Here is a 25,457-nt window from a genome sequence, read left to right on the forward strand (position 1 = left end):
CACTCCAGCCTGGGTGACAGAGTGAGAATCCATCTTAATAAATAAATTGATTAATTAAATAAAATAAACTCTCTCCTACTAAAAAATCTTTTTTTGCTCATGAATGTCTAAAAGTCTCTGTACTCTTATTGTTTGATACAATATATTCATATTCAATTTAGAAGCTCAATTATCCTTAGACAAAAACAAATTTTACTATAATTTTAAGTATATAATTGCTTTATAACACAATAAATACAATGCAATAAGGTCTGAGTCACTAGTAAAAAAGTCAACAAGATCAAATTAAGAAATCAAGCTTAGAATAAAGATTGAGAGATTGACAGTACCTTCAAATACATTTTAATCTGAAAAAGGGATTATGCTTTAAAATCATTTTAAAAATATAACTTCTATCTTTGCAAAAAAAATTGGGTGAAATTATAAACGTTATTTCCCCAGAGAAAAGAACTGCTCATTATGCATCATTCAGAAAGCTTTTAGAAAAAGCTTTCTGAAAAATTCTAGACTAAGTGGAGCAAAGTGCCACATCAACTTCTTTTCCGCTTTAGAATCATCCTGTGGTTCATTTCACTTTCACATTCCAATACTTTCAAGCTTCAGATTGCTGAGCCTCCTTCTGTGGGTAAAATGCCAGAAAAGGTATTCACATACCTTTGAAAAAAATCAAGTACTTTGGAAATGACATTAAACAAGTTTTGAAGGTTTAACCTTCCACCGTGTTTGACTATTAAGGTTATAGACTTCCATAAGATAAGGAACTGTGAATATATATACTCAGAAAGGCTACAGCTGAATGTGGGTATTCAACAAATGCTTGAAACCAAGTATCAAATAACAAAATAGCAAACTGTGACTTGAAATGATTAGCTCTGTTTCTAAACACTAGAGTGCTTTAGTAAAAGCAAAACATCGAGGCCGGGCACAGTGGGTCACACCTGTAATCTCAACACTTTAGGAGCCAAAGCCGAGGTTTGCTTGAGCCCAGGAGTTTAAGACCAGCCACGGCAATACAGGGAGGCCACCATCTCTACAAATAATTACAAAAATTAGCCCAGTGTGGTGGCACGCAACTGTGGTCCCACCTACTCGGGAGGCTGAGATGGGAGGATTACCTGAGCCCAAGTGGTCAAGGTTACAGTGAGCTATGATTGCACCATTGCATTCCAGCCTGGGTAAGAGAGGGCGACCCCGTCTCAAAAAACAAACAAAAACTGACCTTTATTTTGGAAAAGAGGTTACAATTAGACTTAATAGGAAAATATCTTTAGAAACTCACAATGATTTCATATTTAAATTAGTATTTACCAAAGTTGCCATTACATATAGTAGGTCTGTGAAATTCTCACCCTCTTAGGATCCTTCACAAAGTAACTTCCACTTGAACCTTGAAAGATTCTTTCTGGAAAAATTCCAACTTCTATTGCTTGTTCTGCTCTCAGTATAATATCAGCAAATTCTGGGTCATCCAAGAATGCATTCATCTCTGAAGTACCAGTAGTTACTGCATTAAGAAGAAATACCAGCTATGAGAATGCTCATGATATGGACCTGTAATATGGATTAGCTTGCTGGTATTAGGATATACGGTACAGAAAAATGTAATCAAGATTTGCATAGACTACTCCAATCCTCCTTCCTCCCCACTGCCTAACAAGCCCCACTTCTCTTAAATTTCCCCTAACAAGCCCCACTTCTCTTAAATAATAACATGGGGGCGGGGGCAGGCACAGTGGCTCACGCCTATAATCCCAGAACTTTGGGAGGCTGAGGCGAGTGGATCACTTGACGTCAGGAGTTCAAGACCAGCCTGGCCAACATGGCAAAACCCCGTGTCTACTAAAAATACAAAAAATTAGCCAGGTGTGGTGGTGGGCACCTGTAATTCCAGCTACTTGGAAGGCTGAGGCAGGAGAATCACTTGAATCTGGGAGGTGGAGGTTGCAGTGAGCAGAGATTGTGCCACTGCACTCCAGCCTGGGCAATAAGAGCGAGACACCGTCTAAATAATAATAATAATAATAGTAACAACAACAACAACAACATGGGAGGAAGTTCACTGTTCATTAAAATAATACTAATACCTCTCATTTCTTTGAACTTCCGTCCTGCAATGATTCTATCCTCCATCCTACTTCATCCTCTAGTTCCCCAATCATATCTCGGATCTTGTCAATACCAGTAACTGCAACCTCACCACACTTTCAATTTCAAGCACCTCCTGTCTTCCCAGTTCAGTCCCTCTGGCACTCCGAGTCCCAATATTCTTCTGCCCTGCTAGAACCTACAAAGGACTGCTCCCCCACGTCACTGAAATTCTCTCCCTTCATGTCCTTGCTTCCCTCCTCCTTGGCCAGCTTAAATTATGTTGGGTCTTCATAAAATCAACTCTTTCTTTCTCCCCTCATCATGGTCACCTGCAAAACTCCCAGTCCTGGTTAAACCCAACTGTCTACCAACTCCATGCCTGCACCAGGGCAGCAGAATTAAAGAAATGCACACGAGCCAATTTCTCTCCTCAAATTCCCAACACCTCCTCTTCCATCCTCTCAGGAGAGGATCTAGCTTCTATTTCATTAAGAAATAAGCAGCAATCACAAAATACTACGACCAGCCCCCAGCACTGCATTTATTACCCACTACTTAACTTTGGAATGGCCCAGGTTCCATTCACGGTCCTCTTCTCTCCGTTACCAACACTGATGACTCCCAAATTTCTAATTCAAGCCTGGACTTCTGCCCTAAACTCGACTACTGTATTCAACATCTCCACTTGGATGCTTAATAGACATCTCAAACTTTACTACCCAAAACTTCATTCTTCACCTTTACCACGCCTCCCAAAGGCTTCATCCCTGTGTTTCCCATATTGCAGTTGCTGGCACCTCCAAATCTTCCAGTTGCTTAGGTCAAAAACCTTATAATCATCCATGATCGCACACGCTTACCCTCTACATCCAGTCAGCAAGTTGTATGGGCTCTACCTTAAATAAATACCCAGAATCCAACCACCTCTTGCCATCTCCATTCCTTCCACATGATTCAGGTTACCATCGGCTCTCACCTCGATTATTCTAAGAGCCTCCTAACTGGTCTCCCTCTCTCACCCAGTCCCTCTCTATACCTAACAGAGAAGCTAGTAATCCTTTTTCTTTGTAACTTTTAAGTTCAGGGGTACAAGTGCAGGTTACATAGGTAAACTTCTATCTTGGGGGTTTGTTGTACAGATTATTTCATCACCCAGGTATTAAACTGGTAAGAACAGATACTACACTTGATCTTAGCCAAAAGACCGAGAAGCAATCACCCAGGTATGAAGCCTAGTACCCATTAGTTACTGTTCCTGACTCTCCCTCCTCCTACCCGCCACCTTCTGAAAGGCCCTGTTTTATGTTGTTCCCCTCTATGTGTCTGTGTGTTCTCATCATTTAGCTCCCATTTATTAGTGAGAACATGTGGTTGCTTGGTTTTCTGTTCCTGTGTTAGTTCGCTGAGGATAATGGCCTCCTGCTCCATTCATGTCCTTGCAAAGGACATGATCTCGTTCTTTTTTATGGCTCTTAAAACATACATCATATCACTCTTTTGGACCAAGCAGCCCATTTATTTCCCATCTCACAATAAGTCCAGGTCATTATGAACCCCAAGACCCTTACCCAATCTCTAACCCACTTTACTTTTCTATTTAACACTTGCCACCTAATCTACTGTGTATTTATTTTGGGTGCTCCAAGAAACCAGGAAACTCCAAGACAAGAGAAACTCCAAAACGAGGACTTATTTCACTGCTGTATCCCCGGAACTTACAGAACTTATTACGTTCCTGGAACATAATAAGCACTTAATAAACACTTGCTGAATGACCTTGCCTTGACCACACCTAAGGGTTATTACTGGTCCTTTAAAATGCAGAAACTAAAAATGGAGAACTAAAAATAAGAGAACTCATTATATAACCTTTTTTATTTAGCATAATTGAAGTATGTATGAAGTATGTAACTTATCAAGTTTTCATTTCAAATAAATAAATCAAAATGAACTCTTTCTTGAGGATTAGAACTATAAACCTAAACCTACCCATCTTTACCATATCTTACACATTAACCAGAATATTTTCTAGAAAAAAATAGATGTTCACTGGCCGGGTGCAGTGGCTCATGTCTGTAATCCCAGCATGTTGGGAGACTGAGGCAGGAGCGTCACTTGTGTCCAGAAGTTCAAGGCCAGCCTGGGCAACATAGTGAGACCCTATCTCTACAAAAAAAAAAAAAATTAGCTGGGTATAGTGGCATGTACCTGTAGTCCCAGCTACTCAGGAGGCTAACGTGGGAGGATCACTTGTGCCCAGGAGTTTGAGGCAGCAGTGAGCCGTGATCATGCCACTGCACTCAGCCTGAGTGTCAGAATAAGACCCTGTCTCAAAAAAAAAAAAAAAAAAAAGAAACTTCAGGTGTTCACAAATTTGGTGCAATGAACCCAGCCTCAGGGCTTTGGCCCTATTCACCCTTCAGGTCTTGAACTGGATGCCACGTTCTCTAAGTCTTCCCTGGCCCCTACATCTAGGGCATGGCTCCATGCCTCAGTGCACAGCTTTCCCCATCCAAGCACATATACACAGTCTGTTAGGACCGTTTGTTTTGACTGTTTCCTCCATTAGGCTATAAAGATGTAAGAGGATAGGGCAGGTGAACAAGCATCCATCTAATACAGGTCACTATTGTTTCCCCAAAGCCTTCATTTCCACTGCACCCAGTAGGCACTCAAAATATTTGATGAATGATGCATGTCTGCAATGGATGGAAAACAATGTATTTTATGCACTGGTTGAGAAATATTCTCCAACACACCACCACTCATGGACTTTCAAAAGCTCACTTATGGAAAATGGTCAAAACACATGGAACATCTACTCTGCTAAAACCTTCCTCTAAATTAAACCAGATTATCAGTATGTTGAACCTAGATAAGGCAATACAGATAGTGAGAGGTGACAGCGTGCTGGCAGCCTTCGCTCACTCTCCGTGCCTCCTCGGCCTAGGCGCCCACTCTGGCTGTGCTTGAGGAGCTCTTCAGCCTGCCGCTGCACTGTGGGAGCCCCTTTCTGGGCTGGCCAAGGCCGCAGCTGGCTCCCTCAGCTTGCGGGGAAGTGTGGAGGGAGGGGTGCAGGTGGGAATTGGGGCTGCATGCAGCGCTTGTGGGCCAGCGCAAGTTCCAGGAGGGCATGGGCTGGGCAGGCCCCGCACTGGGAGCGGCCAGCCGGCCCCGCCGCCCCTGGACAGTGAGGGGCTTAGCACCTGGGCCAGCAGCTGCAGAGGGTGCTGCTGGGTCCCCCTGGGCCGGTGCTGCGCTCGATTTCTCACTGGGCCTTAGCTGCCTCCCCACAGGGCAGGGCTCGGGACCTGCAGCCGGCCATGCCTTAGCCTCCCCCAACCACCCTGGGCTCCTGCACAGCCGCCCCCTGCTCCATGGCGCCTGGTCCCATCAACTGTCCAAGGGCTGAGGAGTCCAGTCACAAGGCGCGGGACTGGCAGGCAGCTCCACCTGCAGCCCCAGTGCTGGATACACTGGGTGAAGCCAGCTGGGTTCCTGAGTCTAGTGGGGACTTAGAGAACCTTTATGTCTAGCTAAGGGATTGTAAATACACCAATCAGCACTCTGTATCTAGCTCAAGGTTTGTAAATGCACCAATCAGTGCTCTGTATCTAGCTAATCTAGTGGGGACTTGCAGAACTTTTGTGTCTAGCTCAGGGATTGTAAACGCACCAATCAGCACCCTGTCAAAACGGCCCAATCAGCTCTCTGTTAAACAGACCAATCGGCTCTCTGTAAAATGGACCAGTCGGCAGGATGTGGGTGGGCCCAGATAAGGGAATAAAAGCAGGCTGTCCGAGCCAGCAGTGGCAACCTGCTCCGGTCCCCTTCCACACCGTGGAAGCTTTGTTCTTTCGGTCTTTGCAATAAATCTTGCTGCTGCTCACTCTTTGGGTCCACACTGACTTTACGAGCTGTAACACTCACCGCGAAGGTCTGCAGCTTCACTCCTGAAGCCAGCAAGACCACGAACCCAGCGGGAGGAATGAACAACTCCAGACGTGCCGCCTTAAGAGCTGTAACACTCAACTTGAAGGTCTGCAGCTTCACTCCTGAGCCAGAGAGACCACGAACCCACCAGAAGGAAGAAACTCCGAACACATCCGAACATCAGAAGGAACAAACTCCGGACACACCGCCTTTAAGAACTATAACACTCACCGCGAGGATCCGCGGTTTCATTTTTGAAGTCAGTGAGACCAAGAACCCACCAATTCTGGACACAATAGCACCAGTAGTTAAAACCATTTCTGCTGAAATGGACTTCAGGGAAGTTATAAGAACTACCTCTATGAAATTAATCACTTTTATCACAGATATTGTTCAGCATACAGCATTCACCAAGAGACTGTGACAGGCTACCCTTTGTCTGTTCTGTTTTGGTTCAAATAACCAGTTTATTTTAACTTTATAGACCCCATGTTGTGTTTCTCTCAAGTTAGCTGCTCAGTAATCTTAAAAATCAAATTTGTGGGTTGCCTGCATCAAGCATCTCAGGTACATCTTGTGTAGTCTTATTCCAGGCTCCATATTCTTCTCATCTTTCTTCCTTTGAAATGATTTTCTTATTCTGTTCACATATTTATAAACTACCATGAATCATTAAATGACTTACAAATTCACATTTTCTTTTACTTTGGCAGCTCTTTGTGAATTCTAACACTGTTTTCTAACTGTTAGGCTCTCTAACAGGAGCTAAGTGCTCCTGATTTGTATTAACTGGGAACTTGGGAGAAGTCACTTCACTTCTTTGTGCTTTTTTTTTTCTTTTGAGACAGGGTCTTTTTCTGTAACCCAGGCTGGAGTATAGTGGTGCAATTATAGCTCACTGGACTCAGTGTAACCTGAAACTCATGGGCTCAAGCAATCCTCCTGCCTCGGTCTCCTGAGTAGTTTGGACTACAGGTGTGCACCAAAGAGGCCTCCCAAAGTGTTGGGATTACAGGCATAAGCCACCATGCCCAGCCTCTCTCTGTACTTTCTTGAAATGAGAACAAGGCCAGGCATGGTGGCCTTGTAATCTCAGTGCTCTGGGAAGCCAAGGCGGGCGGATCATCTGAGGTCAGCAGTTCCAGACCATCCTGACCAACACGGTGAAACCCCGTTTCTACTAAAAATACAAAATTAGCCAGGCATGTGCCTGTAATTCCAGCTACTTGGGAGGGTGAGGCAGGAGAATCGCTTGAACCTGGGAAGTGGAGGTTGCAGTTAGCCGAGATCACGCCATTACAATCCAGCCTGGGCGACAGGCGTGAAACTCTGTCCCCCCACTACCACCCCCACAGCCACCCACTGCAAAAAAAAAAAAAAAAAAAACCAACAAAAATAGTACTCACATCACAGGGTTGGTTATGAATTAATATATATGAAGCATACAGAATTATGCCTAGCACATATTAACTGCTATGTAGGCATTAGCTATCATTACTACTGAATTCATTGATTAGTTAGAACAAGGAATGCACTAATCCTTCCACTTTGACACTGATCCAACAACACTATGGTTTATGCTGTTTGTAGGCATTATTAAATGCCTTGTTGAAGATAACAGACATATGACATTCTTCCACTGGCTAAAGTACATAAACCTCTTGCTTATATAAGTAAGAGTTAAGCATCATAAATGATGTTCATATTAATCTAAAGGCAAGAATTTCTTGGAACTAGTGAGGTAGTTTCATGGAAATCGTACGGTAAAGGACAAATGAAGTTAATGGAGTCATTTAAAAAATAACTAAACTTAAAAATTATTAAATTACTCAATCATGAACATTTTAGTCTTTAAAAATTTTTTAAACAGTTTTCACATAAACTATTTTAAAGTCCCATTAAAGGTAAAAACCTCCAAAATAACCACAGACACAATTATTTTATAACACTTGTGGACCCATGGCAAAACGGAAAAGGGGCAGAAGATGAAAAAAGAACCAGGCTTCTTCCTGATTTATCACTTCCTGGATATTTGACTTCGGGCAAACCATTTACCTCTGAAGTCCTATGAGCTACCAGTCATTACCAGTTTATTAATTCTGAATCCTCATAATGAGAATAAGGGTGAATAACAACTAACTTGCTGTGCTGTTGTGAGAATTTTTTATTTTTTTTATTTTTGAGACAAAGTCTCACTCTGTCGCCCAGGCTGGAGCGCAGTGGAGCCATCTCTGCTCACTGCAACCTCCACCTCTCGGGTTCAGAAGCGATTCTCCTGCCTCAGCCTCCCGAGTAGCTGGAATTACAGGCGCCCGCCACCATGCCTGGCTAATTTTTGTATTTTTAGTAGAGGTGGGGTTTCACCGTGTTGGCCAGGCTGGTCTCAAAACTCCTGACCTCAAATGATCCACCCACATAGGCCTTCCAAAAGTGCTGGGATTACAGGCGTGACCCATGGCACCCAACAGAGAATAAAAACTTATTTATTTATTTATTTTTGAGACAGAGTCTTGCTCTGTCTCAGACAGAACCAGGCTGGAGTGCAGTGGAGAATAAAATATTTTTTTAAAAAAGATCTTAGCAAATTGTAAGCTGTGATATAGGTAAGATATTACCCTTAAAAAAGGTAGGAAATCTAAGAATCCATTTGTATTCTAACACTATACTCTATCCTCACTTTGAATTTTTGTTGTTGTTGTTGTTTATTTTTTATAGAGATGGGGATCTCGCTATGTTGCCCAGGTGGGTCTCGAACTTCCAGCCTCAAGCTATTCTCCTGCCTAGACCTCCCAAAATGCTGGGATGGGATTACAGGCCTGCCATCTCGTTGGCCTCTCGCTTTGATTTTTTTCTAGCCTTAATACTGTTTGTTTATAAAATACCTCACTTTCACAGAACGAGTGCATTTTAAAGGCTTTAGGCTCTTTTAAAAATCCAGGTACACAAGGTAGCTTACACACGGTGTAAAGGCAAGCTAGCTATTTTACAGATTAAATTCTAAGTAACATATACCCAAATTGCCAATGTAGCTAGGCAAATGCAGGCCCATTTGTGATGTGGTTCCAGCTTCACATTGTTTGGTTAAACGTCAATGCATCCATCAGCTAACATTATAACGGAGCAGACGTTGGTTAAAGCTTAAACAATCAGACAAACGGCTCCCCTCGGGCTTCTCTGATTTATTTACTCTAGAATATGCCTGAATGTAACCTCCAGCTAGAACTTGAATGACCGATTCCATCCAAAATTCTTTAAACTGTAGATGACACATTAGTGTACCACTAACAGTAGGTTTAAAATCTAACAACTCCAAAAAAACTAAGCAGCGTTAAAGAAACTTCCATTTTCTGTGGCTTTTAAGTTGTCATGTGTGAAGCGATAAACCAACGGGGTGCAAAACATCTCATTTAATCCATCCGCACAACATCTCATTTAATCCAGCCGCACAACATCTTATTTAATCCAGCCGCACAACATCTCATTTAATCCAGCCGCACAACATCTCATTTAATCCAGCCGCACAACATCTCATTTAATCCAGCCGCACAACCAGCAGGGAGGTGTTACCATCGACTTTTTACAGACAAGTCTGTCTCACCTCTAGCTGAGAGTCTTACAAGTCTGTTATTTCCATCGCATTTGCCTAACTCCACTCAACAGGCCAGAAAAACTCACTTTATTAACAAATATCCAGGCCTGCACAGCATACCTAAATTTAACTTTCAACATCGTTTCAATTGCCCTGTTTCACCTGAGGTTATCAGTCCGCTTGATAGCGAAGAGGCTTTTCGTTTCGTTTCGTTTTCTTATGTATTAGAAGTAAATCAAGAAAGAGAAACTAAACTGTAAGAGGGCAGGAACAGACTTTCAACTGCTTTTGCCCCCTGTGGCTAACGTCATAATAACATTTAATGGAAAAAGGTTTTGAAACGTGCCCCAGTGGCAACTGGATATTCTGGCTGTCCATCTCTCTCCTGTCATCCACTTTGCAAATTCACTACTCCGGGAACTTGCCCGAGAGTTCAAGGTTCTTAATTCAAAAGTCAAGTTCAAACGTGAGCAAGGACTGACGTCATTTTACAGCGTTAACCTCTCCCCAGTGTCGGTTTCTAGAAGTTTAGACTCTGCAGGGAGGTCTAAAGAATCGGTTTAATGACAGCCACTGGCCTTAGGAGAGGGAGCTCCCGGAGAAAGAGCGAGCAGGCTAGGTGCCCGCGGTGCGGCTGCGGCTGGCCCTGGTCCGAGCTCGGGAGCTGCTGCCCAGCGAGCGGGGAAAGCCCGTCCACCTCGGCCAGCGCGCGCTGGAGACAAGACCGAGCCGGGCGACAGGGGCAGCCGCCCGGAGGGGCGCGGGGAGTGGGGCACGGCCGGGTCGCACCTGAAACCGCGGGGCGGCTCCGGTCCAGGTCGGCGGGCGAACTCCGGGAGACCCCCACGTCCCCGGGCGGGAGGGGCAGCTCCTCGTCGCCGGCCGCGCCCTCCTCCCCGGCAGCGTCCAGCAGTCTCACGGCGCTGCCTGGGGCGCCTCTCCGCGGGTGGGCCCAGGCGATCCGCGGCAGCAGCGGCTCCCGCTCCTCATCCTCCTCCTCCTCCGGGCTCCCGCCGTCCGCGGACGCCAGCCAGTCGGGCTCGGAGGGATCCTCCATGGACTCCCTCTGCTCCCTCCGCGCTGAGACCAGATCAGAGCAGCCAGGTGGCCGAGACTGGGCTCTGCATGGCGGGGAACGGGAGCGACCGGGCAGGACGGACGCCACCTCACCAGCGTACGGGCCCGCTTGGCGCCCGCCCAGCGGTTGCCCCGCCTAGCCGCCGGCCGCGCCCCACCTCGCGCCTCCGCCAGGCACCACCCCCGCGCCTGCGCAGAAGGGTCGTGGCGGCGGCGGCGGCGGCGGCGGCGGCGGCAGCGGGGCACGTGGGAGTGAACAGGGAGCGGGGCTTTTGAGGGGGCAGGTAGGGTGGGGCCGCCACCTGCCTCCGTGAGCGCGGGAAGAAGCTGGGCACAGCTCGCTTTACTCCCAGTGGAGGGCGGGAAGCTGAGTAATTTTCAAAGAGGTGCCCCCTTGCAACCAAAATCTGCCTGTCCGCGACAGAATTCTCTCTCAGAGTTTACCATAATCTGTAACTATAGATTTAATTGTATGACATTTCTTTCCTCTAGACGTCCAGGAGGGCAGGGACCTTGTCTTTGTTCAGATATTCTTGATAGTGGCAGTTTGTATGTTCTTTTTTTTTTTCTGACTAATCTAGCTAGAAGTTTATCAATTTTTAAATCTTTTCAAAATGTCATGTTTTGATTCCATTGATTTTCTGTTTTCTGGTCCATTGCCTTCTTTTGCTCTTTATTGCTCACTTGAATTTTGATTTCCTCTTCTTTTTCTGGTTGCTTAGAGTAGAAAATGATTGATTCTGGATCTTTCTGCTTTTCCAATGCCAGTATTTTAAGGCTATAAATTGCCCTCTAAGCACTGCTTTAGCTGAATTGTTTTTTGGTGGTTGTTTTTGAGACAGGGTCTCACTGTGTTATCCAGGCTGGAGTGCAGTGACACAATCATAGCTGACTGCAGTCTCAACCTCCCGAGCTCAAGGGATCTTCCCACCTTTAAACTGTAGAAGACACAGTAGCTGGAACTGCAGGTGTGCATGACCACACCTTGTTAATTTTTAAATTTAAATTTTTTGTAGAGATGGGATCTGACTGTTGCCCAGATTGGTCTTGAGCTCCTGGTCTCAAGCAGTCGTCCTGCTTCAGCATCCCAAAATTCTGGGATTACAAGCATAAGCCACCTTGCCTGTCCTGCTACTGTGCTTTTGTTTTCCCTCAGCTGAAAATAGTTTTTAATTTCCTTTATGATTTCCTCTTTGACCCTGTAAAGGAAAATAAAAATCTCAGAACCACCCCCCACCCCCAACTTGTTATGTCAAAGGGAGAGTTAAGCCTGGAGACTGAAGTCACCCAACACTACAATCCTTTTCCCAAATGGATAGTGTTACTTCCCATCATTGTATTAAAACTTTATACGTTAGCTAGACCCTCCTCAAAATGTAAAAAAAGCCTTATGCATCTCAGTCTCAGGATGACTGTCCTCAACAAATTAATCATAGTAAATTCTTTACCAGCCCTTAAACCTTTCAAGATGTATATCCTTCCATAAAACAAGGACATGTCAATTGTATAACTTTAAGTCTGCAACCTAAATCAAACTGGTACAACTAAAGTCTGTTAAATTTCACATGGATAAATTCGATTACAAGCTTATCTTCCCAGATGCAGAACAAGGATAAGATCAATCATTCCTTCACCTGAGATATCTGTATAATTAACTTCCTTTACTCCATTTTCTTTGAATGTTCACCTTATCTTATGCATAGCATAGAGTTACTGGGCACTACCTAAAGTCTAGCAAAAATGTAACCATTTGCTTCACCACCTACAACCCTCTTCCTTGATGCCTTCTCCGCTTTAAAGAAAGAATAGCTGTAATTACAGGTGACTGCCACCATGCCCGGCTAATTTTTGTATTTTTTAGTAGAGATGGGGTTTCACCACATTGGCCAGGCTGGTCTCGAACTCCTGACCTCAGGTGATCCACCCGCCTCAGCCTCCCAAAGTGCTGGGATTACAGGTGTGAGGTACTGCACCTGGCCTGTAACTGCCTTTTAATTGGAGTTTGGGGTCCATTTACATTTAATGTAATAATGATGTGGTTGGATTTAGATCTATTATTTTGCAATTTGTGTTTTATTTGCTTTAACCTTTTCAGTTCCTCTGTTCCTCCTTTCCTGACTTCATTTGGATTAATTCAATCATTCTGATTATTTCATTTTCATTCCACCATTGACTTTCTGTTATACTTCTTTTTTTTCTTTTTTTGAGATGGAGTTTCGCTCTTGTTGCCCTGGTAGGAGTGCAGTGGCACAATCTTGGCTCACTGCAACCTCCGCCTCCTGGGTTCAAACTATTCTCCTGCCTCGGCCTTCTGAGTAACTGGGACTACAGACATGCCACCATGCCCGGCTAATTTTTGTATTTTTAGTAGAGACGGGATTTCACCATGTTGGCCAAGATGTTCTTGATCTCCTGACCTTGTGATCCACCCGCCTCAGCCTCCCAAAGTGCTAGGATTACAGGCATGAGCCACCACGCCTGGCCTCTGTTATACTTCTTTACATTGATTTTTTGTGCTTACACTAGGGTTTTCAATATGCATCCTTAAATTATCTCAATGTACTAGGAGCCAATATCGTACTATTTGACATAAGAGGTAAGTAAGAACTTAGCAAAAGTGTCATTCCATTTATGCCCCATCGTTTATGTTATTGCTGTCATGTATACTAGACCTAAATATTTAAATACAGTGAATAATTTCTGCCTTAATTGCTTTTTTAGAGAAATTACCCACATAGTTACAACTTCCAGTGTTCTTCCTTCTTTTTTGTAGATTAGAGTTTCTATCTAGTATCATTTCCCTTTCCTCTGAAGAATTAAAAACAAATTTTGTAATGCAGATTTGCTGGTTAATATGGCTTGGTTGTGTCTCCACCACATCTCATCTTCAATTCCCACGTGTTGTGGGAGGTGGGAGGTGATTGAGTCACGGGGGCAGATCTTTCCAGTGCTGTTTTCGTGATGGTAAGTGAGTCTCATGAGATCTGATGGTTTGAAAAACAGGAGTTTCCCTGCACAAGCTCTCCTTGCCTGCTCCCATCCACGTTAGATGTGACTTTCTCCTCTTTGCCTTCCACCATAATTGTGAGGCCTCCCCAGCCATGTGGAATTGTAAGTCCAATAAACCTCTTTCTTTTGTAAATTGCCCAGTCTCAGGTATGTCCTCATCTGCAGCATGAAAACAAACTAATACGCTGGTGATAAATTTAAGTTTTAATTTATTAGAAATTGTCTTTATTTTACCATCATTTTCAAATACTATGTCCTCTGGATACAGACTTCTGGGTTGATATTGCTATCCTTACCCATCTAAGTTCAACTGTAAATATGCCATTGTCCTCTTGCCTTCATTGTTTTTGAATCATAACCCTTCACTTACACACCCGACTTGTGCTATGTCATTTTCTCTAGCTGCCTTTAAGATTTTCTTTGGTTCTTTGATTTTCAATAGTTTGACCATGATGTTTTTGGTATGATTTTCTTTACAAATATCTTGCTTAGGTTTTGCTTTACTTCTTGAATCTGTAGATTTATGTTTTCCACAAAATATGGAGAAATGTCATTCTTTTTTTTCTAGAAGCAGTTTATTACCTTAAAGCATTTAGCAAACCTAATATCTGACCTGTCTAATTTCAACCAAATGTCTTTATTTTACCAATAATCTTTAAAACTCTTGATTTCCCAAGCTTACTAAAGTCATGCTGTTACAGGCCGTTAGACGGCATGAGCAGGGCAGGAAAGGGCTCTTCTTCCACCCACCAGGAATGTTGGGTGATGGCTCAGCAATTATCACATTGCCTCTCTAAAAGTCATACATTGGCACCTAGGGTCAGGAAGATGCCATTTCCTGATGGTCCACACCTGTTGCACTAAAGTGTTAATTGAATGCAGATGCCAGGGAGATGCAACTTCCCCGGCATATGCATTAAGAGACAAAACAGCAGAGTATGACCTTCCATGGCACTCCATGGGAAGAGGGAAGAAAGCCTTGGGTGGGCATGTGTACAACTTCCTAAACCCACTGCATGTGCTCACCTCCCAAGGGTAGGGAGGGCGCTGTGCATGCGGGCAGCCCACCCTAAGGAAAGAATCATGGGAAAAGAGCCAGCCTATAAAGTCCTAGGATCAAGGTTCAACACTGCACTTGACCTTCACGTGCCCACGTGCCTGCTTGAGTCTCTTCCAAGCATACTTTCATTTCTTTCCTGTTCTAAAGCCTTTTTAAATAAGCTTCCACTCCTGCTCTGAAACTTGACTTGGTCTCTTTTTCTGCCTTATGCCCCTCAGTGGAATTGTTTCTCCTGAGGAGGCAAGAATTGAGGTTGGTGCTGACTAGTGCAGATGCGCTGCTGATAACTTGGATACCTTCCACTGGTAACAACATCAACTAAAAGGCATTACAGTTTTTATTTTTCTGACAAAATATTTGATTTAAGCACTTGTTATTTTTAAAACATTAATTAGAGCTCTTTCATATATAAACATTACACACATAACACACATATAACTACACAGACAGAAGATCCAGTAGTTGTAGGATTTTTCATTTGCCAGTTTTTGTTTCTTAATTGGATTACTGGCTTCAGGGTGGAGCCCTTGGAGGAACAGGGCCAGGAAAACATGCAGTTTCTAGGGCCTAATAAGCATACACAGCTGGAAGGCAAAACAGATCCCCAAAACTTCGGGGTCTCTTTTTCATACTAGATCCTGGATCCCCAAAAAAGAAATGCTACGGAACAAGACAGAGCGTGATTTTACCATGCATTTCATTGCAAAGCAACCCAAAGACAGTCAGCCTGTTCTGTGATCTCGATCATTATTTCTTCAAATATTTCTTTTCTGCTCTATTCTCTTTTCCTTCTGAGATTTCTATTACATGGATGTTAGACTCTGATATTGTTCCAAAGGGCAGTAGAACTCTACCTATGTTTTCATTTTTCTCAATAATTGTTCTCTCTGTTCTTCAGGTTTGATAATTTGTCTTTAACTGTTTTAAATTCATCAATCTTTTGACTATTTCCAAAAAGTTGTTAAGCCCACTCAGTTTGTTTGTTTTTAATTTCAGACCTGTACTTTTCAGTTCTACAATTTCTATTTAGTTCCTTTTTAGAGCTTCTATTTCTCTGCTGAAATTTTCCATCTGTAACTCATTATGACATATATTTTTAAAGTCCTTGAAAAAAATGTATATATATAACTTTTAAATGTCTCTGCTAATTCTTACATCTGGGTCCTCTTATAGTCAGTTTCTATTTACTGCTTTTTCTCTTGATTATGGGTCAAACTTTCCTGTTTCTTTACATATCTGTTAATTTTTTATTGTATACTGAATATTGCGGATGATATATTATAGAGCCTCTAAATTCTGTTATAGTCCTTTCACAAATGCTGATTTGTTCTAGAAGATAAATAACTTGGCTGGAGTCAAACTCCACCTGAAATTTCTGGTCATTTCTTTCAGCAATCCAACTGTTGCTTTTTGTTGAGCTGCTTGAAGCCTCTCCATGCGTACACAGTTCAGGAGTCAACCAAGGATTTGGGCAGAGTGTATATGCATATTTTGGAGTTCTCTTCCTCTCTGACTTCTCTGTTTTCAAGACATCTGTCCTCCAATTTTAGCTGCTCTGAGAGCCCCAGAGTCCATTCCCTAACTTCTGAAGCCCTCAAGAAACTGTAGCTTTCTAATTGAGTTCCAGCTGCCTTGCACAGTGAATATTCAGAAGTGCCCTTAGGTGAAAAGGTGTATGAACATAAATCTCACTCATTATATTTCTATGTTTTGAAGAGTAGCCATGACTTCCATTCCTATCTGCTTGCTTTTGGTTGCTTTTCAATGTCTTCAAATAATTGTTTTTTGTATTTTGTCCAAAGTTTATCATTTTTATACATAAGATTAGTTCAATATAGTTTTCTATGGTGTGTTTGACTGGAAATGCATTTTTAGTGAAATGAATAATGCTATATTTTCTCAGTAAGTCATCTGTTAGTAGAGAAATATTACTTATAGGTAGATGAGACAAGATTCATCATCAGTTCTATTTGTAGTTTTAGTTTTTACAAATGGAAACACTGAGAAAACCTATTCAAATTAATAGATGGATATGGGAAACATTTTGTAATAGCAACGTCACTCAAGTCTTAGACCTTTTTCCAAGATATATGCTAAAAAAAATCAATCACATAATACTCTAGCATCAAACACCTTATGATTTATTATCAGACTCCTTATTTAGTTCCTCCAACATTTGAATTATTCACTTTCTCAATTTCTGGGGAGTACACCAAAAAGCATTTTAAAAGACTTACCACATTGTTAATAATTATACTGCAAGTCTTTCATTTCAAGCCACCTTTTAACTTGGAGTTGAGAACATAGAAATATTAACATTTCTATAGATCTTTTGCCAATAAAATATTTTTTGTTAAAATGGTTTTATCTTGAAATTTAAGTTTATTTTTGTCAAAGCCCTGGAACTGCTGATTTGGCTCATTCAATGTATGTAAAACATCTAACTTAAAAGTTAATCAGGGCTGGGCATGGTGACTCATGACTTAATCCCAGCTTTTTGAGAGGCCAAGGCCAGAGGATTACTGGAAGCCGGAGTTTTAAAGACCAGCCTGAGCAACATAGTGAGACCCCATCTCTGCAAAAAAACCCAAAATTTAAAAATTAGCTGGGCATGGTGTCGCACACCTGTAGTCCTAGCTTATGGAGAGACTGAGGTGGGAGGCTTGAGCCCGGGAGTTAGAGGTTACAGTTAACTGTGATCACGCCAGTGCACTCCAGCCTGGGCAAGAGTGAGACCCTGTCTCTAGAAAAAAACAAAAAGTTAATTGGAAAAGCCAGGTTTCATTATCAAATCCGTCAGCCAAAGAAGACTTTTTTCAATTCACATAAACATGTTAAAATGTATTATTGTATCAACATCTCGGTTTTAAATTCTAAGGCTCTACCACCTTCAGTATACCTTACTGATACTTTCTTCACTTGGTTCTTATGGGATACTCCCAAAGTACCGGGATTACAGGCAAAGGAGTATTTCTTTAACCAGAAAAGAAAGAAAACACTGCTGCTACTTCAGGGAACCTTTGTTAAAGGAGCTTTGCCAACACCTATATTTCAAATGCAGCCTTTGTTGGGAGCCTTGGGTTTGTTTACACCTTGGGACAAAAAGCCATTGGAAGATTCAGAACAGGTGTTCTGACACCAACTCAGGCACTGCTATTCAATTCTGGCACTAACCACCCAGAGTTAGTACAGAACCCACAAGTTAAGCATTTAGTCCTCATTTCAGATGCCAGCCATGCTTCTGGGGCCCCCTGGCCACCTCCCCTTATGAACAACTAGATACAAATTCAGGCGTCAAACCTGACCCCCTCAGATTTGACAATTTGGTAGAATCATTCACAGAACGCAGCAAAGATCTCAAGGTTCCTGCCTTCATGAAGATTTTGATGAGATGGGATTTACAGACCAATGAACAGGTGATTCCAATACAGTAAGATAAATGCTATGTAGAGGAAGTATGGGCTGCTAAGAGGGCATAGAAGAGGGACCAAGATTTGGGAGGATCAGGAAAGAGAGTTAATACAGACGAAACAAGGGTAGGGGAAGGACTTGACTGAAGTCAAACTCCACCTGAAATTTTGGATCATTTCTTTCGGAAATTCAGTTGTTGCTTTTTGCTGGTCAAATAAATGGTCAGGGTAGGCTTCAAGGGGCAGATGACATGTAAGTGGAGACTTAAAGGATGAGAAAGAGCAGTTTATGCAAGAAAAAAAAAAAGGAAGAGTGCTCCTGGCAGACAGGACCAAAGGCTCTGAAGAGTGCTCCCTGAAGCTCTCTGGTGACCACAGATGGAGGAGTGCCCGTGACCAGAGGGGGAAGCATAAGCTTCAAGAGGTGGTCCAGGGCCTCACTGTGTTTTATTTCTCAACCCGAAATACTCAATGACCTGTCCAGTACAGCAAAAAACAAAAAAAATTAACCACGCCTGGTTAATTTTTGTGTATTTTTTTGTAGAGACAGGGTCTCACCATGTTGCCCAGGCTGGTCTCCAACTCCTGGGCTCAAGCAATCTGCCCAACTCCCCACATTTGGTCACAGAAATCTTCTGTGTTGATTGTTGTTGTGTTGGTGTGAGGGTAGAGGATAAGCATGGTTTGCAAGATATCCCCCTTAAAAGATATCACCCTCAAAGCTCACTGGCCAAAACGGGTTCACATGCCCACCACTAAACCCATCAATTACTAACAAAGAGAATGAGACCATCTGTATTGATTTGGACCAATCAGGATTTATCCCCAGAGTTGGGAATATGATCCCATTTCTCTGAGTTACCTGGAGGAGATATAGACAACTTAAAACTATAATTTTGCCTGTAAGAGCTAAGGGAGGAAAAGATATTGGACAAGCAACTAAAGGTGTCACTAATTCTTTGCCACAAATTTGTTTTCTGTAGAGCAAGCTTGTCCAATTGTAATCACAAATTGACACATAAAGCTAATGAAGGAAATAAAAATATTTCACCATAAAATATGGCTCCCTGGTATAATGAGTATTTTAAAGTAAAAACTCTTAAAGATCAACAAGCTCTGGAAGAAACTTTCCCCTATCTACATAAAGATAGGACTGACCCACCAAGGAGAACAATTGCTCCTATTCCCCTCCTTGTTATCTTATGATCCATTACAGGAAAGAAGACCAAGAATGTAACCACACCTGAACAGACCTTATTCAAGGTATTGACTGTCTCAAAGTATCATATACATTCGAAAGAGAACTATTTACAAGTTAATTTCTGTTCTCCTATCCAGTCATTCTCCCTACTAATCATTTATTGCCCCTCAATGAAATTCCCCTTCTCCCCATCCCATAATCCACTTCACCAGGATCCAGGCCCCTATTCTTTCTGTAAACTCAAGATGGTACATAAGCTTCTGTACCTCATTGGGAGGTTGAGTCTTCATTCTGAAGGCTTCTGTGTTAAATAAATTTGTATGCCTTTTCTCCTATTAATCAATCTGCCTCACGTCAGTTGATTTTTCAGCTAACCTTTAGGCAGCCAAGGGCTTTGGCCCTGTAAACCAAAAATAAAATTCTAAGTACCCCCAACAGGCTGAATAGACCCCTCCTCCTAGTCAAGGGAATTCCAAAGAAACCTGAAAAACTAGTTCAGGCCATGATGGGAAGAGGGGTTGAATATGCCTCATTATACTGTCCTCCCTTTGGAATTCAGGCCAATCTGACCAGCATTAATATTAAAACAGAGATCTTAAGACTGAAAAAACAGACTCTTTTTAGCAATAAGACACCAAATTCCAACCTGACTCTAGTATAGCATCACATCACTGATGGCAGGCCTTGAAAGAAATTAAAGTATTTTACCTCAAAATATATATTTTTTTCTTTTCCTTTTTTTTTTTTGAGATGGAGTTTTGCTCTTGTCACCCAGGCTGAAGTGCAATGGCATGATCTTGGCTCACTGCAACCTCCACCTCCCAGGCTCAAGCGATTCTCCTGCCTCAGCCTCCCAAGTAGCTGGGATTACAGGCGCCCGTCACCATGCCTGGCTAATTGTTGTATTTTTAGTAGAGACAGGGTTTCACCATTTTGCCCAGGCTGGTCTTGAACTCCTGACCTCAGAAAATCTGCCTGCCTCGGCCTCCTAAAGTGCTGGGATTATAGGTATGAGCAACAGCTCCCGGCCTCTTTTTCTTTTCTTTTTTTGAGGAAAGGTCTCACTCTGTCACCCAGGCTGGAATGAAGTGGCATAGATCATGGCTCATGGCAGCCTCAACCTCTGGGCTCATATGATCCTCCCACCTCAGCTTCCCAAGTAGCTGGGACTATAGGTGTACGCACTACCATGCCTGGTTAATTTTTGTGTATTTTTTTGTAGAGACAGGGTCTTGCCATGTTGCCCAGGCTGGTCTCCAACTCCTGGGCTCAAGCAATCTGCCCAACTCAGCCTCCCAAAGTGCTGGGATTACAGGTGTGAGTTACTTCAGCAAGCTCCAAAATATATTTCTTTGACATATTTTGAAACGGCCCTGCAAAGCTGTCTCTTGTGGGGGAAATTTACATTCTGTAGAGAATCCTCTTCCCTTTCCAGGTCTTTTTCTGATCCTGAAGAGATTAGCTGGGAGTCTAGCACCTTTCAAAGCTCCAAGTAGGAAACATTTGCCATCTATTGCCTCTAAGGGCAGCCACTTATGAGACTTCATCTACATAATAATCTTGGTCTCCGCAACCCCTTGTCTTAACCCAGACACTCATTTCTGTTTATTACAGGTCTTTAGATAATAACTTAACTCTTTCAACTAATTGTCAGTCAGAAACCTTTTGAATCCACATGTGACCTGTAAGCCCCCACTGGAGTTGACCCACCTTTCTGAACTGAACCAATGTATACCTTACATGTAGTGATTGAGGTCTTTTTTTTTTTTTTTTTTTTTTTTTGAGACGGAGTCTCGCTCTGTCGCCCAGGCTGGAGTGCAGTGGCACAATCTCGGCTCACTGCAAGCTCCGCCTCCCGGGTTCACGCCATTCTCCTGCCTCAGCCTCTCCGAGTAGCTGGGACTACAGGCACCCGCCACCACGCCCGGCTAATTTTTTTGTATTTTTAGTAGAGACGGGGTTTCATCATGGTCTCGATCTCCTGACCTCGTGATCCGCCCGCCTCGGCCTCCCAAAGTGCTGGGATTACAAGTGTGAGCCACCGCGCCCGGCCGTGATTGAGGTCTTATGTCTCCTTGAAACATAAAAACAAGCTGTACCACAACCACCCTGGGCACAGGTTCTCAGGACCTCCTGAGGCTGTGCCATTGGTCATGGTCTCCACATCTGGCTCAGAACAAATCTCCTCAAATATTTTATAGTGTTTGGCTTTTTCATCAACAGCCCCACACTATCACATGGATTATTCTTCTTTTCTTCTGTCCAGCCAGAAGATGCCCACCTACTCAATGTGACCGACCAACATTTCCTCATCCAGGTCTTAATGTCCCCTAGGAAGACCTCTGTGAGGGTCTCCTGCCCCATCCAGATTAGGTACCCTCTTTTGGCTCCAAAGAAAGCTCTCTACCTCCAACATATGCTAACATTACACAATTTTGTAACAACCTGTTTACCTATCTGTACTGCCCACTGCAACATAAGCCAGAAGAACCAAAAAACCATGCTTAGTTCACTGTTATGCTCCCATTAGCCAGCATGGAACTAGTCACATAGTAGACACTCAGTAAATATTTACCAAATGAATGTATCTCATCCAACTCTATTTTCTGGTTGAAGTAATGGTTTAGAGATAATAAGCCCCTTATCCATGACTACATCAAAAATAGTAGTTAAGCTGGGTTAGAACTCACAACTCCTGCCTGTAAATGTGGGCTCTTCTCCACTTTGCTACTCCTCTTTGTGCTGGAAGGTTAAGAATCTCCAGATGTGGTGAGGTTTATTTTTTAGAGGTAGGTGTGTGTGTGTGTGTGTGTGTGTGTGTGTGTGTGTGTGTGTGTTTATGCTCAGCCCTTTTGTATTAAAAAAGAGAGGCACACTCAGTTTCCTGCAAGTAATAGGATTTTTGGGGGGAGTTTCCTTGCTTTCATTTTAGATACACGCATGTTAAGGATGATAGAAAGCTCATGTGACAAGAATTGCCATCCAGCCAGGCCCAAAGGAAACCTGACCAGGAACTAGGTTTTCTCCTTGTTCCTGAGCAGCAAAATGTCACCAGTTCCCTGCCATCCTGAGGACTCAGCTCTGCCCTATTGCTTCTGTTCTTGTTGCTGCTATCTACCAGTGACCCACCTTCTGTGCATGCCTTCCTGATGGCTGCTGCTTAATAGGAAGATGAGCTTGCACATGCCTTCTCTTTGCAAATTTTTATCATCTCTTATTGCTACCCAACTGATTTTCTCTTCTATATTTTCTAATTCTAATTTCTGACCACACTACTCTGGTTGGCTCCTTTGGCTACATTCTTTTCTGTTTGGGTATGGTTTTTTTTTTTTATGTCTGGCCACTCCATAGGTTAGCCCATGGGCTGGCTGCTTTTGCAGACAATTCGCTATGATGTGGGAGGATAAAAGGCAGGTCATGTGGAATATAACATGTTTTTTCCATGGAGATTGTAGTGGAGGCGTTTTTTTCTTTCCTTGTGATTGAGAGTGAGGCAGATAACATCAATGACCTGTCCAGTACAGCAAAAAACAAAAAACGAAAAAAAACCTCAAACCACGGTTTTTGGATAACAGTCCAACGCATTCTGTCATGGCAAGGTATAGTAGTATCTTTAAAAGGCTCAAATGCTTTCATTCCGGGCATGTGGTGGGTCCCAATTTTCTTTTTCAGGTTAAGGGGCTGGGGAAAAACCATGCTAGGGGTGGTGTAAAGAAAATGAAAAGTAAAGTAACTCAGATTGTAACATTATTTGAATTAGACAATAACAAGTGAATTTAAATGAAGCTAGATCTCAAAGTGATTTCTATGAAAACAGACAACTAAGTTTTATTTTTCTTTCCTTCTTTTTTAAAAAAGATTTTAATCTAATCTGGTAGAGTGGGAGAAAATAACTCAATGTTCTGAAAATAAATTTCCCAGAGGAGGCCATTAAGGCAGCCCTTTTGTTGCCTGTCATACTCTGAATCAGCTACAAGGACAAACTCTATTTGTTTGGGTACATTAATTTTGCTCAATGGCCTTTCTATAAAATGAGCATCAAATTGATGGGACTGGACCTCAGTAAAGAAGAAGTTCCAATTTTCTCTGGATGGATTGTTCTGGACATGCAGTGGAAAATTATTATTAATAGCAATTCGTGTTTACTATCCAGTGAACACAAGAGAAAGATGGAGTTTAGAAACACAGCTGTATCTGACTAAGCACTGAGCACCATAGGACAAATTACTAGGGAATGATGAGCTGATCTTTGTCTTCTGTGTGGCTAGTCTACTTGGGCCATATTTGGTATGCTGGACCACAGATTTTCTCTGACTGTGTCTTGGTTCAGCAACTTCAGGGAAGCAAGATAGGTTTTTAATATGATCTAGTCATTTGGGTTGTCTTGTTGCAGGTACCATATGGTGCTGGTGTGTTGGATGCCTTCATGTGTTGATTTCAATCATTCAACTGGACACATGGTGAGAGGCTGAACAGACATGCTTCCTTCCCTCATGGAGTTTATATTGCAATTGAATCTGGTTCCGAGACCTTCTGATTCTGATTCAGCCTTCTAAGTTCAAACCAAAGCAGAGGTATTCAATGGCTCTTAATTTTCCTTCTCAGGTTAAGGGGTTGGGAGTAAAGCATGCTGAAAGGATGTATGAAGAAGGAAATTAAAATAAGCAAAATAGGCCAGTTGCAGTGGCTCATGCTTGTAATCCCAGCACTTCAGGAGGCTGAGTTGGGAGATCACTTAAGGTCAGGAGTTCAAGACCAACCTGGTCAACATGGTGAAACCCCATCTCTACTAAAAATAAAAATATTAGCCGGGTGTAGTGGCACACACCTGTGGTCCCAGCTACTTGGGAGGCTGAGGCAGGAGAATCACTTGAACCCTGGAGGCAGAGGTTGCAGTGAGCCAAGGTCACGCCACTACATTGCAGCCTAGAGACAGAGCGAGACTCTGTCTCAAAAAAAAAAAAAAAAAAAAAAAAAGAAGCAAAATAACTTCATCTTCCTGGGGCTCAGTCAGAACCCAGCAAGTTCCTGCAGACAGTGGGGTATGGAGAGCTGCTATAATTCACATTTCTCATAAATGTATAAGACTTTGCCATTTGCATTCTATGTGCTAAGCTCATTCCTGATTCTATTTATCTTCTCTTCCATGGAAATAAACAGAGACCTACTCAAACGAGAGCAGGCAAAAGCTCCTTTTTTACAGCTTGTTATAGCAAGGGAATCAGCCACCATCACTTGTGTTTGACAGAGACTCAAAGGCAGGTAGAGGGGTGGGAAAGTTTCATAGTAACAAAAAGGGAAAGCTTCAGCTACACCCTAATGGGAGGCTGTTGGCATGGAGAAGTTGGAGGCAGCTAACCAGAAAGAGGGCATCCTATGTGATTGATTCGGGTATAATATTTGGCTTTCTCTGGTTGGCCTTGAGTTGGAAGCAGGGATTAGAATTAGGGAAGCTGGCAGTTATTAATCAAGTCTTGGCCATTTTGGGCCAATGGCTACAGGGGTTATTGTTTAGCTTCCTGGGCTGTTGGCTAGAGATAATGGGTTGGTTACTACAGACTGTGGGTCAGGAAGTTCTACTTAAAAAATATATATATATATATATGTGTGTGTGTGTGTGTGTGTGTGTATGTGTGTGTGTGTATATATGTGTGTGTGTATATACGTGTGTGTGTGTGTGTATATATATATACTCCATGCACAATATATATATACACACACACACACACGTATATATATAAAGAGAATGACAGGGAGGGTCTCACTCTGTCACCCAGGCTGGAGTGCAGTAGCTCAATCACAGCTCACTGCAGCCTAGACCTCCTGGGCTCAAGTGGTCCTCCCACCTCAGCATCCTGAGTAGCTGGAACTATAGGTATGCACCATCATGCACAGCCAAATTTTGTACTTTTTATAGAGACGGTGTCTCACTATGTTGTCCAGGCTGGTCTCAAACTCTTGGCTCAAGCGATTTGCCCACCTCAGCCTCCCATAGTGCTGTGATTACAGGCATGAACCACTGTGTCCGGCCTCAGAGTTCTACTTTGATAGATGGTCTGGCATCTCACTTATCATTTTACCTAGATTACT

The 25,457-nt window shown here is 42.8% G+C and overlaps 1 protein-coding gene and 1 pseudogene across 3 annotated transcripts in view; both read right to left on the reverse strand.

Annotated features, from left to right (window-relative positions):
* Positions 1–10,856, reverse strand: part of PI4K2B (phosphatidylinositol 4-kinase type 2 beta) — a 38,199-nt gene extending 27,343 nt beyond the window's left edge. For all 3 annotated transcript variants that reach the window (XM_030800990.1, XM_030800989.1, XM_003258544.3), the window contains exons 1-2: positions 10,400–10,856; positions 1,350–1,504 (exon numbers count right to left, since the gene is read on the reverse strand). In XM_030800990.1, the coding sequence (XP_030656850.1) occupies positions 1,350–1,504; positions 10,400–10,667 (423 nt within the window). In that variant the 5' untranslated portion in view covers positions 10,668–10,856. The remainder of the gene's footprint in view (positions 1–1,349; positions 1,505–10,399) is intronic.
* LOC115831976 lies at positions 3,210–3,304 on the reverse strand (annotated as a pseudogene).
* Positions 10,857–25,457: the final 14,601 nt, after the last annotated feature.

Source organism: Nomascus leucogenys, chromosome 20 (assembly GCF_006542625.1).
Source record: "Nomascus leucogenys isolate Asia chromosome 20, Asia_NLE_v1, whole genome shotgun sequence".
In the NCBI taxonomy this organism is placed as follows: domain Eukaryota; kingdom Metazoa; phylum Chordata; class Mammalia; order Primates; family Hylobatidae; genus Nomascus; species Nomascus leucogenys.